Raw genomic sequence first — 17,875 nt, forward strand, 5'->3', positions numbered from 1 at the left:
CCCAACCCCAACCCCAACCCCAACCCCAACCCCAACCCCAACCCCAACCCCAACCCCAACCCCAACCCCAACCCCAACCCCAACCCCTTGATTTACTTTGAAAATATTTGGTTCAAGTGTTCATACCTAATTCATAAATATAAATTGATGTATCGCAAGATAATCATCTTGGCTCTGATCGCCATCGCCGCCTCATTGCACATATCTCACTCAAATGAGCATCTTCAAAAGGTACAAACAGTCCATTTGTCTACTCACTTGCAGCCTGTTGTTAGTCCTTGCCTCATAGGAACAATACAGTGCGAGATATGCCCAGAAGGGTTTTAGTATGTTGCCAGACGGGTCATTGCGAAAAGGATATCGTCTGTGGTCCTACCTAAACTTCAATAGATCGTTATCAAAGTGCATATAAACATCTTCCACATGTCGACCGAACGAGGTATACGTGCTCAAGGCAAACAGATGTCTTCCCAAATCAATAACATGCAACAGCATCAATACTATAGTGCGGAACTCTAAACCTGCATTTCAATTCAAAGCGGATGCAATAAAGATTAGCTCTACGACAAATCCACCATAAATGCGTATCCAAAAAATTACAATGCAAAGGAAACTAAAACTATAACGAGGAGCTTCATATTTGTCAGAAGATGATACTCTGCCAAACAGATTAAAGGCTAAACTTTAAACTCAATATCTGCGAAAAGAAGGCCTTGAAATGCAACCCGTCAACGCAGTATTACAATAACCAATTGCAGCAGTGCATTGACTTTGAGTTTCTTACTTCTCCCTACACCCCTAATCTCATCCTAGACGATGGCTTTTAGAGCTATCTTACCTATTACAATAGACAAAAAGCTTAGTATGGCCAAACCATGAAGGATTGCCTGTAAAGACGCCATATTATCAATCATCTACCAAGAAATGCATTTCTTGCCCGAAAGAAACGCCATATTTTAGTTTTGTAGGAGATAAATGCATCCAATGTCCTTAAAAATAAGGCTTCAGTCCAATCAAACACACTTGCATGCTAATCAAGGCCAAAGATATTCCAAAGACAATCAATCGGATTGGAGTATGATTCTTAATCCATCATTATCATATGGACTTACATATCAAACCCACATTTCAGTACTTACTTCTATCATGATCCATTATAATTCTGCTTTAATAGTTTTTATAAAATTCGAAACTTATATACCGATCATGGCAGAGGAAGAATCAGCGAGAAAACTTTAAAGAATTTATTAGACCTAACAAGAATGGTCTTTCCTACCTCACCAGCAGTATCGATTGCCTAAGACAGACAAACACGCAGAAGCATTGGAGTATTTCAAACAAGCCGAGAAGGTTGTGACAGAGGAGCTTAAGGTGAACGCAGAAAACCGAAGGTGAATCAACTTGCTGGCATAACTTACAACAACTTAGCGTGCTACTACAAGAAGTAACTTCATTTCTACTAAGGAACGGCAAGCCGAAAGTGGCCCTCAGCTATCTAAAAAAGGCACTGTAGATAGAAGTTTACAAGGTGTAAGACTGGACGTCTACAGCCAGCACCCATCTTAACATCTGTGCCATATACTCTATCTCAAGAAGCATCAGTAATCAGCCGACCATGCATAGCTGGCACTGACTATGCTGGAAAAAGTGGATGTTAAGAACTTGAAGGAGAGCAGGTTGAGGGTGAAAAATCCTATTTAACATAAAATGCTTTCACACTACAACTTGGCCATCGAGTTAGAGCATCTCAAGAAGTTTACCTAGTCCAGGAAGCATTACCTGCAGGCAAAGGAAACTGCAGAGGCCAACAGAAAGAAAAACCAAACTCTCATCAATTCCATCTAGGAGTCACTGTAACGCATCAATGATGAATAACAGCAGCAGAAGAAGAGATAATTGACTTGCTGGCTAAGAAAAGGACACAAGAAGAAAAGGGGAATTACTAATTTATGAGAAAGAACAAGAAAAACTTCGGAGACCAAGCTTAGTGGCGTTCAATTGTCTAAAATAAAAAATACGAGTTGTACAAGACCGAGCACGAGTCGAGGAGGCACTACCAGAGTACCGAAAAGGTGCGCAAGCTCGCTCCTCTAATGATGGAAGTCACTCCAAGCGTGGACTGTAGGGCGTTTGACATCTTCCCTCATTTTTTATGATAAGTCATGCTGTATAGGCAGAAAATATTAATCAATATCATTTAACGAATATTATTAGTGAATTCTTTTTCTATTGACCGTATATATTCAACATTAACATATCTTGCCCACCGGACCCTTACGGACCTCTAAAAGTGGAGGAAGGAATGTTCTAAATTCTAAGGTTGAAGGGTGTAACGGCCAACTGATATTAATCTTCTTGCTGGAATTCAAAAAAAAAGAATTGATTTGCTGTGGGACTATGGATGAAACTCTTGAGCAAATAAACGGTTCCAGGATGCTTAGCTTCGATGAGGCGTATCTTGATTGGTTTTGATAATGAAGGGTGGTAAATAAACAGTGGGGCAGTATCATATTGGTGAGCATATCTCCAACAATCATGGCAGGGATTCATTGATTAAATCTCCAATTCGCGAGGAGGCCTTCAACATCTCCGCTGAGGATGTGGTCAAGATCACTTCCCTGGGGCAGGATTCGGTAATCCAAGATGTTGAGCACCTTTGCCTCGAGTAAAATGATGTCCTTAATGGGGACTCCCGAGAGCAGGGAGAAGGTCTATGCATCATTTGCTCCTCCTCGAAGCATTTCTCAGCGATTAGGACGCATACAACAATCAGCCTAGGCATAACAAATGTCAAACCTATGAAGAAATTTTTTGGAAATCTTGAGGTTGTGTTCGATGGCCCGTTTGGCGATAAGAGTCCTGCAAGAGTTAGCTATTAGCTAATCTAAAGGTTTTTCGCCAGATGGAGAGTGAATTTAATGGGGCAGCCTCTTGAAGCTTTCTGATTAAACTCTGCGACCTATGTCGACCTTCTTTATGAGTGGTCCAGGAGTGCCTCGTAAAACCTCTGGAGTGTTTATACTGAAGGCATATCGTGTACAACTCTAAATTATTATAAAGAAAGTATAGAAACATAGAATAAATTCATGCACGTTCCATATATAGAACATTCAAAAGTTCCCTAAAGATACCATATTTCATATGTCCTTGCTTCGTCCTTTCATTTGGAATTTTTCAGCGATTTTCAGCGTGTTTTTCAAAAATGATTGATATTACAGGAATGGTTTCAGCTTATGTAAAATCAAAACGCATTTTATCATAATTTATATATCAGGGTAGGATATGATGCATGGAAATATTTGCTAGAAGCTATATCACACCTCTCAGGGCCTTTTTGCATTTTGAAAAGTTAAAATCCATAAAAGATCAACTTTTGAAATCAAGAGTAAATTAAGCTTTTTATTAATGATGTGATAAGTGAAATATGGTGGTGGTGATTGGAGCAGAGGTATATTGCTTCCGAAATTATAATTCACGCATTGGTAGAGAACTTTATTTTTATCTAATTGATATTCTATTACTGAAGCTTTTGCTTATGATTAAGAATGGAGATAAAAAACTCATCAGAAGTGGTGGTGAATGGTTTAGTGGGTATCACTGCCTTCATTTTATACAAAATCATCATTTTTCATGATTTTTACTAATTATATGTGGATTAATCCATATATGGATGGTGGTGGGATCAAAAAAGAAGCTATCCGATATTTGCATTCTATTTCTCGGTCTAGTTTGCTCCTTAATTTTCAATCAAAGCAGCAGTGGGCACATTTACTTCTCGTAGCTTCTTGATGATCTATGTGATAATTGGGATACGATGACTGGGAAAATGCAAGTCACTGCTGCCTTGGTGGTCCATTTCATAAACTTCTCGGAATCTCCCTTTTTGTAAGCCTTATCAGCTCGTCAGCGGCCTCGCATTCATCCGACTCCAGAAGTTGGGGATTCTTCATAAGTAAGCCTTACAAGTTGGCCAGCTCGTACATTTATTTCTATGCTCTTTTGCTTCGTGTGGATGAGAATAACGACCAAATGATGAGACCATTCTAATCGTTTAGGAGTACTGAGTGTTGTCTGCAGTTGGCTCACGTTTAATTAGGTTTTGATACATTCTCTATACTTCTGAGTATATTCCGGATTCCATGTATGCTTGAACGATTTGATTGAAAGTTCTTTCTTTTTGAAACTTTTTCATCCTCCAGGGTAGTCTCGTAAGTGGATTTCAATATCTCCACTCCTTCCTTCATATCTCCCTTCTTGATGAGTAAGCTTTATAAATGACTCTATACTTTGCGATCTTCGTCAGCATCAAAATTCCCTTATCACTGCTTCAGCCATCCTGAAGAACTGGAAGCCTTGCATGGCTGTCTGTTTCAAGGTTTAAAATGGTGTTTCTGGGAAATTATTGATGTATATCTCCAGCATTTCTTCATAATTTCTTGCCACTGCCCAGTTGCTAAGTCAAACAGTATGTACTCCAGCATCTTTTCGTTGCAGATAATCAGTTATTTGAGTGCATCGAGAGCTTTTTTGAAGGCGCCGGCTGATTTGAAATACTTGACTGACATAAAGAGTGCTTACGTGCCTCTGAGAAGTTAGTTGCACCCGATGCATAGTCCTTAGACCATTGGAATATGCCGGTGGTGACATTTTCCTTTCCGGCTTTGAATTTCTTGTCACCTAAGATCTAGTTTTTGTTCATATGTTTTGATTTATTAAATAAAGTTAAATAGCACAAATGATTTATCATATATTCGCAACCGATGCGATATGGTCTGGGATATTTGGTGTGTAGTTTATAACTATATTATTTAAATTCAAAAGAGAATGGACATTGAAATAAAGCACGGAGATTCCGGTCATTCATAGATCATAAGGATGGAGGAAGGGACCAAAGGAGAGCATATCCTCAATCATATTTCAAGCATGTATAAAATGAATCCCAAGGACCAACTATTGATCACCAAGATCGGCCACATCATCGAGCCGCACGAAGCCATCAGCAAGTATTTCTCGAACGAGGCTGTCGATAAGACCATTAGTTCTGATTTCAATAATAACAACCACAGTGAGATTCGGCGCATCTTTTGCCTCTTCCTGTTCAACCTAAAGGACTCAATAAACCAAATGATATATGCTAAAGCAAACCCAAGGCCTACTGGGTGGAGGAACTAAAGGATAAACTCATCAACCTTAACAATTAAAGTTCAACAATGTTTCCTACGATTCGCTGAGATAGTCATACACATAGGAGCAACTTCAAAAATATGAAAAATTTGTTCAGAAAATTAATAGTTTGAAGGAATCGTATAAGCAACTTGCCAAAGAATATTCCAATATGAAGGAATACAGTTACAAGATTGAGCAGACCGTATAGAGATGCTCAAATCAGCAGAAATCCATCAACACTTTACTGAAATCAATCAAGGCTTAGCCTTCATACTGAAGTAAAAGCTGAAAGAACTTTTTAGTCTAAAGTAAGCTCTGATAGCTAAGTTTGCCATTGACGATAAAAGCTTGAGGGAGAATTCAGGTTTCTTTGAAATAAGAAAAAATATGAAAATTCTGTCTCACTATACTAGAATCAAATCGCTAACCTCAAGAAGCATCTCTAACCTTTGTTTTTGAAGTTTAAGGAAGACTATGAGAAGCATAAGATTACGTTGAGAAACTCCAATAGCAAGACATGTAATTCGGAAAGAAAACCCACACACTGAGAATGGAAGAAAGTCACAAATTGAATAAAAAAATTATGATGAGATATTGACTCTCTTCAACCAATTAGTCCAAAGTAACACCAGCTGTAATCGAAGTATGGTATGGCTCTGTAGGCGAAGATACAGAGATCCTCATAAAATATTGCAAAGTTTTATTGGATTAATTCGCAAGCATCTGTGAGGACTTGACCAACTATTACTGTTAATTCAACCAATTTAACGAGGAGAACAAGTTGCAAATCAAGTACATCCTGCAGTGGTACGTGAAGGTTAGAAACTAAATGGGGAATTACTACAAAACGGCTGTTGCCATCGAAAACGCCATCAAATCTTAAATTGAACAGTAGAACAAACGAAGGATATCGGTCACCAATAAGAATCTAAGCTCGAGTAGAAGGCAAATCTCGCAAAGCCAGCTCCTCGCATAAACATCCAATATTGAATAGACATAAATAAAACGGAGAATTCGCTTCAAAAAGTTCTCAACTCCTTCCAGTCATTTGCCTCCAAAATGTGCCTGTAGTAAGAGAACCTACGCAAAAAATTTTTTCCGATTTGAAGAATAACCAAAAATGTGAATACGAATGCTTAAAGAATGCCAAAGTACCCTAACTAGATTGTGAGTAAAATGGTCATCGGATCTCTAACTTATGAGAGCATATCAATCATCCAACATGTTGGATATCGAATAATCAGTCTTGAGTCCTTAGGAGTTTATGGTCTATAGCTATAATGTCGTTCTTTAAAAGATAAAAGCTACTTCTGCCAATGATGCCAACAACAAAGTAAAAATTTATAGTAGATTTGAAAAGACTGGGAGACGTTTTTTCCAAAGTATACAACAAAAAGATCAATTAACTGATTAGAGAAAAAGAAGAAATAACTTGAAAATACCTTAGCTTCAGCAAAAGATAGCTTCGATGCAATCAGAACTGGAAAACAACAAATACTAAATCATTGATTTGTCAAGAAAAATCGCAGAAAAATAAGACAACTTATATCCGTGAGAAGTAAAGAAGTGAAGAAATCAATAAATAAAGACTGAAGTATGAAAAGTGCTAGGTGATTATAAGTCCCTTGAGAAGACTCTTAACAAGCAAACAAAGGTTAACTAATAACTTTACAACTAAATCCTCAGGAGTGAGATGAGCTCAAAGATTCACTGCAGCTCAATGAATATCTGAAGGAGCTTCTTGCCCAAAAATAGATTCAGATCATTTAGATCGAGAAAAAAGCCCAGGAAAAATAAATCTAATTGAAATAGACTCCCAAGGTAATAGAGAATGATTTGAAGTCAGCTGTTTTATCTAATTTTAGCAAAGATTTGAATGCAGTTCCTGAGAAAAACACAGAAAAAGATATATAAATTGAACGACTTAATCAAGAAATATCTATGCTGCAAAGATAAAATGAAGACTGCAGGAAGAATACGAATAGCTTTCAACTTAAATGAGGAAGATAATCACAAAGCAGACCGAAGATATTGAAGTACAAGTCAACTATAATAACCTGTTGTTAAATAATTACCCCACGATGGCATCACTATACTTAATAAATCACAGTGGGCCAAGATGCAATTTTTATGCCTTTCACTAATTCCGTTTATGTTGGAATACCCACAAAGACGACGATAGACCATCTGCAACATAAATAACATGCACTTCACGAACTACTTGCTCGATTTGAGCTCTTTTAACATGAAGACCACCGAACTCCTATCGTAAATATGCAATTATATAGTCAATGCTCATTCTTGATAGTGCTTCGCGTGACCAGCGTCTTCAAGTAAGGAGGCAGGATGATGGTGAAGGGCCAAATAAGGCAATCTTTGGTTTTTAGGACGATAATATTGCCATCAAAGATTACGCATCTCTGGTTCCATGCTGATAATTCGTTTACTTTATTTATATCGCTTATAAAGAATACAATGTTTTTATTTGAAAGTAGCAAAGAAAAAGCTATCAGAGAGGACGTTTAAAAAAGCATGGAGATTTGCATATCAAATCCCAAGAAGTACAACGAGGCTAAGGATATTTTAGCCGCCCATCTCAGAGGATCAGACCAAAAAGTCATCGAGATGATTGTCGACAATATCAAAGCACAATCAAGAATGAAGATTACCAGCCTGTAAGGAAATACCAAGCCATGCTGCTTTTGAAAGATCTCATGTTGACTCATAATAAAGCTCTTGGCAAGTATGTCGTCAAAAAAATCTTAAGCGACTCACCATATTAGCTCAACACAAGAGGGAACCAAGGAATTTTAAAGATAATAGTAGAGAGCAAGAGATATATTCGGATCGGTCAAGAAAGACCAGGAACAGTATGCAATTAAATTCTTCAATACTCTGCTAACAGCTTTGGAGTAGTGGGGAAAAATTGGCCGAAAGCTCCTGATGGTCCGTATAAGGACTTCATAGGGAATATAACGATTTGTTAATGAATGGCGTTCAATTTCCCAAAGAAGACCAAAATAGCTTACTAAGACAGTGACAGGAGGCGGAAGAATGTCAAGATAGTAGCCCAAAGCGCCTTCCAAGAACAAGTTTCACCTCCAAAACCGAAGCCAAAGTAGAAAGAGAGAGAAGAGAAGCCAGCTGTTCAACAACCGGCACGTCCTCAGCAGCAGAGAAAGTCTGAAAGCAGGGAACTAAGAAATAATATTGATGAATTTTACGAAAAAGTGAAGGAACCGTTAACATTACTTAACTAATTATTGCCAGCTTTCGCCTCTGATTAATGTAAGCCTTTCGTAACTTAGTGCCTGTTATCACTGACATCGTTGGACAGATCTAGAAAACAATCTAAGCAGGAAATTAATTGATAATTTAAATCGAAGGAGATCCAACATTCAAGAATGACGAACTAAAGCTGACGAAGTGTTTGACTTTGTTACGAAAGTTCAAAAAGATTTGAGGATATTGTCTAAAAAACCTGAGCAATTAGAAGTCTTTAAAAGTAAGTATGTTAAGCTGAGCAACCAACTACTTGAAACTTTGGCAAAGAGTAGAACTTCAACTTCCATTTCGCCAATAAAACAGAGGATTAGAAGAGGCCAAGCCCTCAACCTCAGTCTCGGATATAGGTACCACCTGAAGAAAAAGTGGAATAAAAGCCTAAAATTATGAAGAATCAAATCGTTATGCGTCAGTACAAGGCAATCAAGTGATATAAAACTTTACAAGACTGCTGATTTCCACTCCAACAGTGGCCAAAGCGTACACAGTGATAGGTTCGGATCATTTGGTGGGCCTGCAAATACAGATAGACATAGAGCATCTATCCACCTCAGGCATTAGGAGGAAGCCCACAACTGATTAAAGTAAGAAGAAATCAAATTCTGATAGAAGTAGTCCTAAAATAAGTCCGATAGAAATAAATAGATCCCAGTAATCCCTGAAGAGAAGACCTCTAAATGAGCAGGCAACAGCTGTAAAGCGGAAATGCACCAAAATTATAAAGAAACCTTAGTCGAAGCAACAACTTGAGTCTGAAAAGTTGTTTAAATAATTCTAAGCTTAGCGAAAGCCTTCTGAAAAAGGAAGCGTGAAGAACTTTCAGCCGAATTTCGACGATAATAATTCCTTTGGAGCCCAAAATTTGAAAAAAACCAACCACAGCAACAACAAGATGAGGAAGATTTTTTGCTAGAGTCGAACAGAATAGAAATGAATAAAACAAAGACATTTACATAATCCAAGAAGAAAGAAAAACAGCCTAAGTAAGACAACGAAGATTTCTTCAAAGTGAGAATTGAAAGCAAAATAGACTCATCTCAACTATCGGATTCCAATTTTCACAGAGAGGAGATGTCTCCAAGACTGATAGCAAAAATCTTCCAAACCAGCCCTCAAAACCATTGAAATCAGCTCAAAGAAAGATTTCTTCTAAGATAATCCCTTCGGATTAGACACATCTCAAAACAACTCAAAAAACTTTGGCCACCAATCTAACTTCTTGGATCCTTTTGAAGACAAATCAGACGTCTTTGGGAATCAACAGTCACTCAAAAGCTGAAGACATAAACGAATGAAAATGATGATATTCATAGGCTTGAGAATCCTTTCGCCACAGGAAATTTTGGAAATATGGTCGAAAGACCAGCTCTAGCTCCAGTTCCAGTTGCTAATCCTTTCGAAGTTGAAAGCGTAAAAGCAAAAATAGCCTCAAAACAACTAATGGACAACCCTTTTGGCAATTCTTTCGACAGAAGCTCTAAAGGTAGCAGACCTGCAAAACAAAGCGTCCATAGCAGAATAGCTAAAGTAAAGGTAACTTAAATAACAGTGGTCAAAATCCTTTTTCTTCAAGGGGCGGATATAATCCTAACGACAACTTCTTTGATTAAAAATTGAACAACAGCAAAAATAATGTAGAAAACCCTTTCTAAACTGAAACTCAGCGCTCGGATAAAGGCAAAAACCCTTTTGAGGAAGTTCAATAGTTCTATAAACAGCCTCCTCCAACCAAATGTTTGAAGGACTTAGCCAAAGAAACTCCTTCAAGAATATTTAGTCCAATCACAAGAATAACATTCTAGGGGGAAACCTCGGTTTGAGTGGTTTTCCAGAGCCAATCAGAGACAGTTTAGTCTTCTCAGCAAAAGTGATAAAGAAGCTTCGGAATACGGATTGAATTTTTCTCAATTCCAAGACATAGGCGCTGCAGATAATCAGCAGCAAAGCAATAATGAGTTCCGCAACTCAGATCCTTTTAATGTGAGTGGTAAAAAGCAAGATAATGAATTTTCAGGGTTAGCCTTTCCAATTTTCCAGGAATAGGCTAAGAGCAGCCAAACCAAAAGGAAAGCCAGCCAGATCCTCATAATGTTAGTGCTGCAGACTTTTTGCCAATTTTTAAAAATAATCACTTAATTCTAAAAAGCTAAAGGAAAAAAATCCATCGAGAAAATCTTAAAAAGAATAAAAGCCAAAAGACACTTTTGAAGATTTCTTTGCTAATAACTCCTTCTCAAATGAGTCTAAATCATAAAATAGAAAAAGCAATAAAAATCCAATCAAAATGCTAATCCAATGCCAATAACTTTGTTTATTAGAAATAGAAAACAGTCTTAAGTGGAGAGTAGAAGTCATTTGATTTTGCTCAACTGGATAAACTGTCAGCAATCCAGAACAAGAAGAAAAACTTTTAAGTATTTACCTAAGGAGGAAAATCTTAGAATACAAAAAGATAAGAAAAGTAGGGTTTTGTGATTGATAATAAATCTCAAAAATCATTGAGTTGGGGTGATTTTTCAGCTAGACCAGATGAAATATTCGACAAACCGTAAAAAGCAGATAGGGGATAAAAGTTTGAAAAAGATTCAAATGACGGTGGATCGAATAAGCTGCTCCAAGTTCAGTCAAGAATTGACATTCCCGATCCAAATGATAAGCCAAAAGAGGGAGAATCGAAGTAGCCAACAAGTAGAGTCATCAGGTTCAGCAACGAGCCATCTCTTGATTTACAACTTGAAGATTTTGCTCCAGTTACCAAGAAAGGAATATAGTGGAATCCTCTTGCCAAAATGCGAAACTGAAAGAATCACCATACACCTATAACGTTGATGATAAGAAAATCGAGCTAAGAGGGCAGAACTGCTTGAGAAGCAAAAAGAGTACAACTAAAAATATAAATTTTCAAGTTTGCTAAGAATAAAAATGAGCAAATTAGGGCCATTTTCATGGAAAAAATGAAAAAAGTATAGGATATAATGCACCAAAAACTGATTCTAGCAAATTTTGAAGAAGCTGAAAGAAACAAACGACCTAAAATAAAACCAATCTAAGATCTATACTCAAAGATTAAGAAAGCTGAATAGATCAAGGCCAAGCTGCTCCAAAAGTAAAAGCAATTTACGAACTAACCAAAAATCAAACATACACTGAGTAGAAAAAGACCGTCCAAAGGAGTATGGCCAGCAAGTGGCAAATGTTCAATAAAAATCTATAGCATAATAGAAACTCGATGTTCACCATGCACAGTCAATACACCAACAACTATTGATAATCATAATTTTACCCTATCATTCATGCCCTTATCAACATGCTTATTTCATACTTTGTTGAATTTCCTTAATTAATATAATCATCCGATGCTCTCCAAGTCTACTCTAAAGCTAATCGCTTCATGCTACCAGCCATTCACCACTAATCTTGTTCGAGTCAAGGTCGTTATTGGCGAAAAGACTTTTAATTTCAGATTTCCCCAAAACTCAAAGCTGGCAGCCAATCTCGAAAAAGTAAAAGCTCCTTTGGAATTTTAATGCGGGTATTCATGCAATTGCGGAACCTGTCCAGTCAAACTGAACAAAGAAGACTTCGAAATCCTCCAAAAAGAGCAGCCAATTCTCGAAGCAGAGGAGAAGGTCTTAACTGAAAATAGTTATGACGAGCATACACGGCTTTCTTGCCAGATAACAGTAAGCCTTAACTTGAAGACCTGACCTTCTTCATCGAGAAATGATAGACAGATATATTGCATATTATGTTAATAGGCAGGATTATGCATGCGTTCACAGATCATATTTATCGACGACTGCTTTGGCCACTTTTAATCCTACGAACATGATGCCGACCCATAGGGCACCGTCGATGAAGGTCTTGTGCTTGGCCCAGAAACTGGTGCCTTCCCGAGAGGAGTTTACCATAAACATCTCGCTTTATAATTATTTTAATTAAGATTGGATTCTCTCCACTCTTAATTGCATAAGTGCCTATATAAATAAATAGGTTCAATGATAGGGTCCGCGCAACATAAATACTTTTTCTATTATTTATAGTTAAAGATTAACAAAGCAAACCTAATAAAGGCTGCTTGCTTTTTTATATTTTTGTGATGATTCTAGAATGGATGGATGATGAAAATAATTTTTATTTCGACATATTAATAACTTTATCGATGAAAGGCTCATACAGTCCCTACAATCGCAGTTACAAATTTATCTGTCTACAGAACCAGCTTGCACACGTAAAGAACAAATCATCAGTTAAGTCTCTTACGAAGACCAACATCTCCTTTAATTCCGTAGCCGAAAAACCATGGATCGTTCACTACAAAATGTGTCAAGTAATCTCCTAGAACCGCCGATGGAGCTCCATCTCAAGGAGTATTATAATCGAAGAGTTCAGCATTAGCAAATTAGAGAGAATGAACGAATCGCCAAGCGACTTTGCAACATCTCATGCAGGGTCATAACCACCTAAAAGCAGAAAAAGATTTTAGCCAGCATCTATCCTTTAAGAACATAGCCACTAGATACTCTGAAGGCCACCCCAAAGACCTTGTCTGGCTGGATAACTCCCTCACCTCCTCCAAAGTGCAGCGTCTCAATAGTCCATCCCAATTTTGCACCGTTGGAACATCCAAAGGGGCAGCAACACCCAAAAGACAGCCAAAGAGCAAGCCAAGATCGAAAATAATCCGACTTTATTGAGTGGGATTTGTTATGTATTATCGTAGACTAACAAACTTTATCAATATTATGATTCTGAACGTAAGCAATACTATAAGATGAGGCATAAAAATGAGCTTCACTTAGAGATGTTGCTGATCAACTTCGATATTTCATTTTTGAAGTCTTTCGGCTGGATCCAAGTATCGGTTAGCACCTCTTCAGCTTCGATTCGGTCATTCGGGTCCTACGCTAGCATCTTGGTGATGAGATATTATATGCCTGGATGCATATCTGCGGGGAAGTGAAGCTAAAACTTGCTGTTATTTTTCTTCTTCGACTGGCTATCTTGTGGAAAGTAACCCAAGTCAGCCAATAGAGCATTATTCCAATGCCCATATGTCAGCCTTAAAGGGATCGTACTCTTTGCCGTGTAGAAGCTCAGGACACATGAAATAAGGCGTGCCCGCAATTTTTACTTGTGATTGTTCTCCCATCATGGAAAGTCCTAAATCGATCAGCTTTATATCTCCAGTTTCGTTGATGAGGACATTCTAAGGTTTTAAATCCCTGTGTGCGATTTTCATGCGATGGAGGTAAGTAAGGGCCTCAGCGATTTGCCTTGTTGTCTGGCGGAGGATATTATCGGAGAGAGGACGGTGGAGCGTGCGTATCCCGCAAGAGAAGTGCGGCTGAAGTGCTCCATTACGATGTTGACTGAATCAGGAGTTTCATAGAAGTCGAGTATTCTAATGATGCTGGGGTGTTTATGCATTTCATTATTTAGACCTCTCGCGTTACGCTTTGCGCTTTCCTCTGTGGTAAGTTTAAACTTCACGAAGGTCTTGATCACCACTTGCTGTGAATCCTATCTACGTGTGCACAACCTAACTCTTCCGAATCCGCCCTCTCCGAGAACTTACCCCATCAAATAGCCTGCACTGATAACCTGGGACTGCCGAACAACAGGCAACTTGGTAAGCATTGGTCCTTTCTTTTGAGGGGTGATTTTTCGTGAACCTTAAGGAAGGTTTTTCTGTAGATGTCGTCGTTTTGCATAGATGATATTATAACTGCTTCGAAATCACCAGTACTTTCATAGAACTGTCATTTGGTCAATCCTGTCATTTCTGCTCATTTTTAGTCCGCCCTCATTTTATCGTTATATAGATTACATCATCAAATGCTCCCAAGGCAGACGGTCGAACTGGCCAAGGACACCTACGAATTAATCGAGGAAATCGGTCACGGAGCCTCAAGCAGAGTCTATCTTGTGCAACGCTGCTCCAAACCTCTCATTCAACTCCCCACCCAGTCCACCCATCCGCGACCAGTTGACTCCACTCCCGCTCAACATCCTGAAGACTCCAACCCTGATCTGGCCAAGCTCGATGAGCTTATCAACGAGGCCAGGAAGAGAAGCATGGGGGAATCTTCAGCAGTGAACGATAGCAATTCTTCCTTTTTGGTCTAAAATGGAAGATAGAATAGCCCCTTAGTGCCAAATAAAGAAGCCGAATCTCCAGTGGTGATGTTTGCTCTGAAGACTGTCATAATAGAGTCGGAAAACGTAGAACAGAGGAAAAAGGAGAAAGAATATTGGAGAGAAGTAGAGATGTTGGGACGGTGAGGCACCCAGGCATCATAAGAGTCATCGACCATGGAGCGACCGTGCGAGAGGGGAAGCGGGAGCTCCATTTGCTTACATAGCTTGGTAAGGGTGGAAATTTCCTCCGCTTCCTAGAAGCTGTGGCCGAAGCCGGCTTCTCTCAGCGAGATAACTAAGCTATTTACAAGCACTGCATCTCCCAAATAGTGGAAATAGTCGACTATCTGCAGTCGATGGGAGTATCGCACAGAGACTTGAAAGTATGCTATCTTTAAATTAGGCTGAGAACTTCATACTCGACGAGCGATACTGTCTGAAATTGATCGATTTTGGAGCTGCAGAGCAATTTTTGAGTGAAGGCGAAAATGAGGAGGAGCGGGGTATATAGGGACCAAGTACTATATCTCTCCATAAATGATCGACCGTAGTCGACACTCCTGTGGGCGTTAGCACTACTCGAAATCGACGTGTGGTCACTAGGTAGACTTTCCTCATGCAGGAGTTCTGATATACTTCGTCTTCACTCGCCGATACCCCTTCGCGGGAGTCAATACTTACTGCATCCTCGAAAGCATCAAGAACCGAGAGCCTGATCTCACCTACCTCTCTAATCCTCATCTTCGCCACCTCCTCGGACTCATGCTCAAAAAGAATCCAGCTGAAAGAATCGGTATTAGGGAAATAAACAATACCCCTATTTTGCAGATGTTGACTTCGCAAATGTCTTCACTCGAGAGTCTCCTTATGGTAAGCTGATCCAGGAACAAAAAGAAGAGCCTTATTCCGTGAAGAGATAGTGTTCGGATAAATGGACAGCGAAAAGAAGGGTGGTAGCTCTCACTCGGAAGCCTGGTCAAATGGCATGCCCAAAAAGGAGCCAATCATCGCTCGCATGACCAGTCTGTCGAATATAGACATCAAAAAGAACATATCAGAGAACACCGAAATCCTCAGCGTAAGCAAAATTGATTCATCGGTGAGCTTGGATCTTCCCCAGGGCCAAAAAAACTATCTCTCCATCAGCAAGGTGGGCCTAGTATCCCAGCCTAAACTGCTGGAGATCTTGCCGTCCACAACTCTATCCGTTAGTAAATCCGTTGCCGGCTTAGTGGAAGGAATCGATGATACTGTCTACGAGGATTACCCTCAGTCGGTAGAGTTGAAATTTGACACTGAGGAGGCACTGGATGTTTCGTTAGCAGCTTCCAGCGCATTCAAGAAGGAAATTCATGATTTCATACTTTCACACTTTGTTAAGTAGATTTTATCATGATCAAAAAGGTTACAACAGTCATAGTACTGCTGGCGCTCGCCACGGTTTATCCTTCATTAGCAAGAACAGAGTGATGAGTACACCCAATGGAAGGGCCGCTTTGGAGTCTCATTCACTTCCACTGAAGATAGCTATCGCAGACACATCTTCTTCTCCAACTTGTAGAAGATAACAGCTCACAACAATGACCCTTCTCAAACCTACAAAATGGGCCTCAACCAATTCTCCGCCCTCTCTGACGCATAATTTGCTGCCACATATCTCCGCAGTTATGAGGCTCGTCAGTCGCCTGGAGAAGGAGTAATAGTAGAGTAGCTGGAGCCAGTTAATGGAGAAATTGACTGGACTGAGCGCGGAGAAGTTTCGCCTGTGAAAAATCAAGGAAGTTGCGGGTCTTGCTGGGCATTCAGCGCAGTTGCAGTCTTAGAATCATGGGCCTACGCAAAAGCCAAAAAGTGGATCTATCTGAGCAGCAGCTGGTCGACTGCAGCCATCTATATGGCAACTTAGGTTGTGATGGCGGATTCAACGTGCAAGGACTCGCCTACGTTCGTGATCACGGCATCACTGATACTGCCAGCTACCCCTACGTCGCCAAGAACGGCCAGTGCAAGGTCCATGGCGGAAGCTTCAAAATCAGCAACATTCATTCAGTTGTGGGCTGCAAGAATCTTGAAGCTGCTATCTTGGAAAGGCCCGTCGGTGTGGAGTCGATGCTGCCAACTGGAGCCGTTACGCATCTGGTATCTTCAGCAACTGTGGCAAGCATCTCGACCATAACGTCTTGCTGGTAGGCATCTCGAGCACTTACTACAAGATCAAGAACTCGTGGAGCACCTCTTGGGGAGAAAAGGGATTCATTCGGCTTGCTCTTGGCAACACATGTGGAATCTGTGATGACTTCTCCCCCTGGGTTTCGTGATTTACATCATATAGCACCCATAAGCTATCTTATCTATCAAAAAAAAAGTATTTGCTGAAGATGCCAAGCATAAAAGTCAAAAACTCAAAATATCATACAATTAATCTTTTACTGTGATGTTTCCTTCAATAAAACTATCTAAAAAAGACTGATATTTGAACTAGCTAAATCGATTGCATATTCCTTCACCAAGTAAGTTTAAAACAACAATCGATTGATTTGAAAAAATCAAAAAAAATCTAAGACATAATCCAACTCAAAAAGCACTTTTTATTCAAAGCAACCCTTATGAGTGCCTTAGTCTATGGCCGGAATGCATGGTGATTAATTCTTTACTAATTTTATAAAAGAAATTGTTAGTATTTATATCAAGCGATGGAGGAAAGCGCTTGGGGGTCTGTGATGGCTGCTGAGAACCTTTGGATGCGTTCATAGTGGACACGTTTAAGCCTTATGTGAGATTTCATGATATCAGGGAGGCATCTTTTTCTAAAGAAGTGGCGGCTGAGGGTGCGGAAGAGGGCGCAGTGCTGCCCCTCCCCATGCCATCTCTGAATCAAATATTAACGCGTTATATTATTCTATTTTTTCCATAGAGAAATCACCTTCATAAATGATTCCCAATGCGACTTCTAGACTTTGAGTTGCTATCCCAGTGTCCTTCGATGCTTCCATATAAACTTGAACAGTAGTTTTCCGATGTTTTTCGTGACGTTCTTGGTGACTTTAAGTCCCACTCGGGATACTGATTGCTCCACCTCGCCCTCTGGTGAAGAATTCTCGGAGAAGTCGTTATTTTTTTGATCTGATTTTAATTCCTACTCCGATATGGGTTAAGACAAATATGAGGGGTGGGTTGCAGATACGGCCCTTGGCCTCGATTCTTACTCCTGCTGCATGTCCTGACGCTCGGAGGGGTTCTGGATGACGGTGTAAGGCATGCACTGGAAGTATGAATCATCTTC

General features: G+C 39.5%; 1 protein-coding gene across 1 annotated transcript; it reads left to right on the top strand.

The window, feature by feature from the left end:
- The first annotated feature begins 16,419 nt into the window (after positions 1-16,419).
- On the top strand, positions 16,420-16,782 carry LOC116244797 (uncharacterized). The gene has a single exon (XM_031616657.1). The coding sequence runs from the start codon at positions 16,420-16,422 to the stop codon at positions 16,780-16,782; it is 363 nt and encodes a 120-aa protein (XP_031472517.1).
- The last annotated feature ends 1,093 nt before the right edge of the window (positions 16,783-17,875 follow it).

The sequence above is a fragment of the Nymphaea colorata genome, unplaced genomic scaffold (genome assembly GCF_008831285.2).
Source record: "Nymphaea colorata isolate Beijing-Zhang1983 unplaced genomic scaffold, ASM883128v2 scaffold0319, whole genome shotgun sequence".
In the NCBI taxonomy this organism is placed as follows: domain Eukaryota; kingdom Viridiplantae; phylum Streptophyta; class Magnoliopsida; order Nymphaeales; family Nymphaeaceae; genus Nymphaea; species Nymphaea colorata.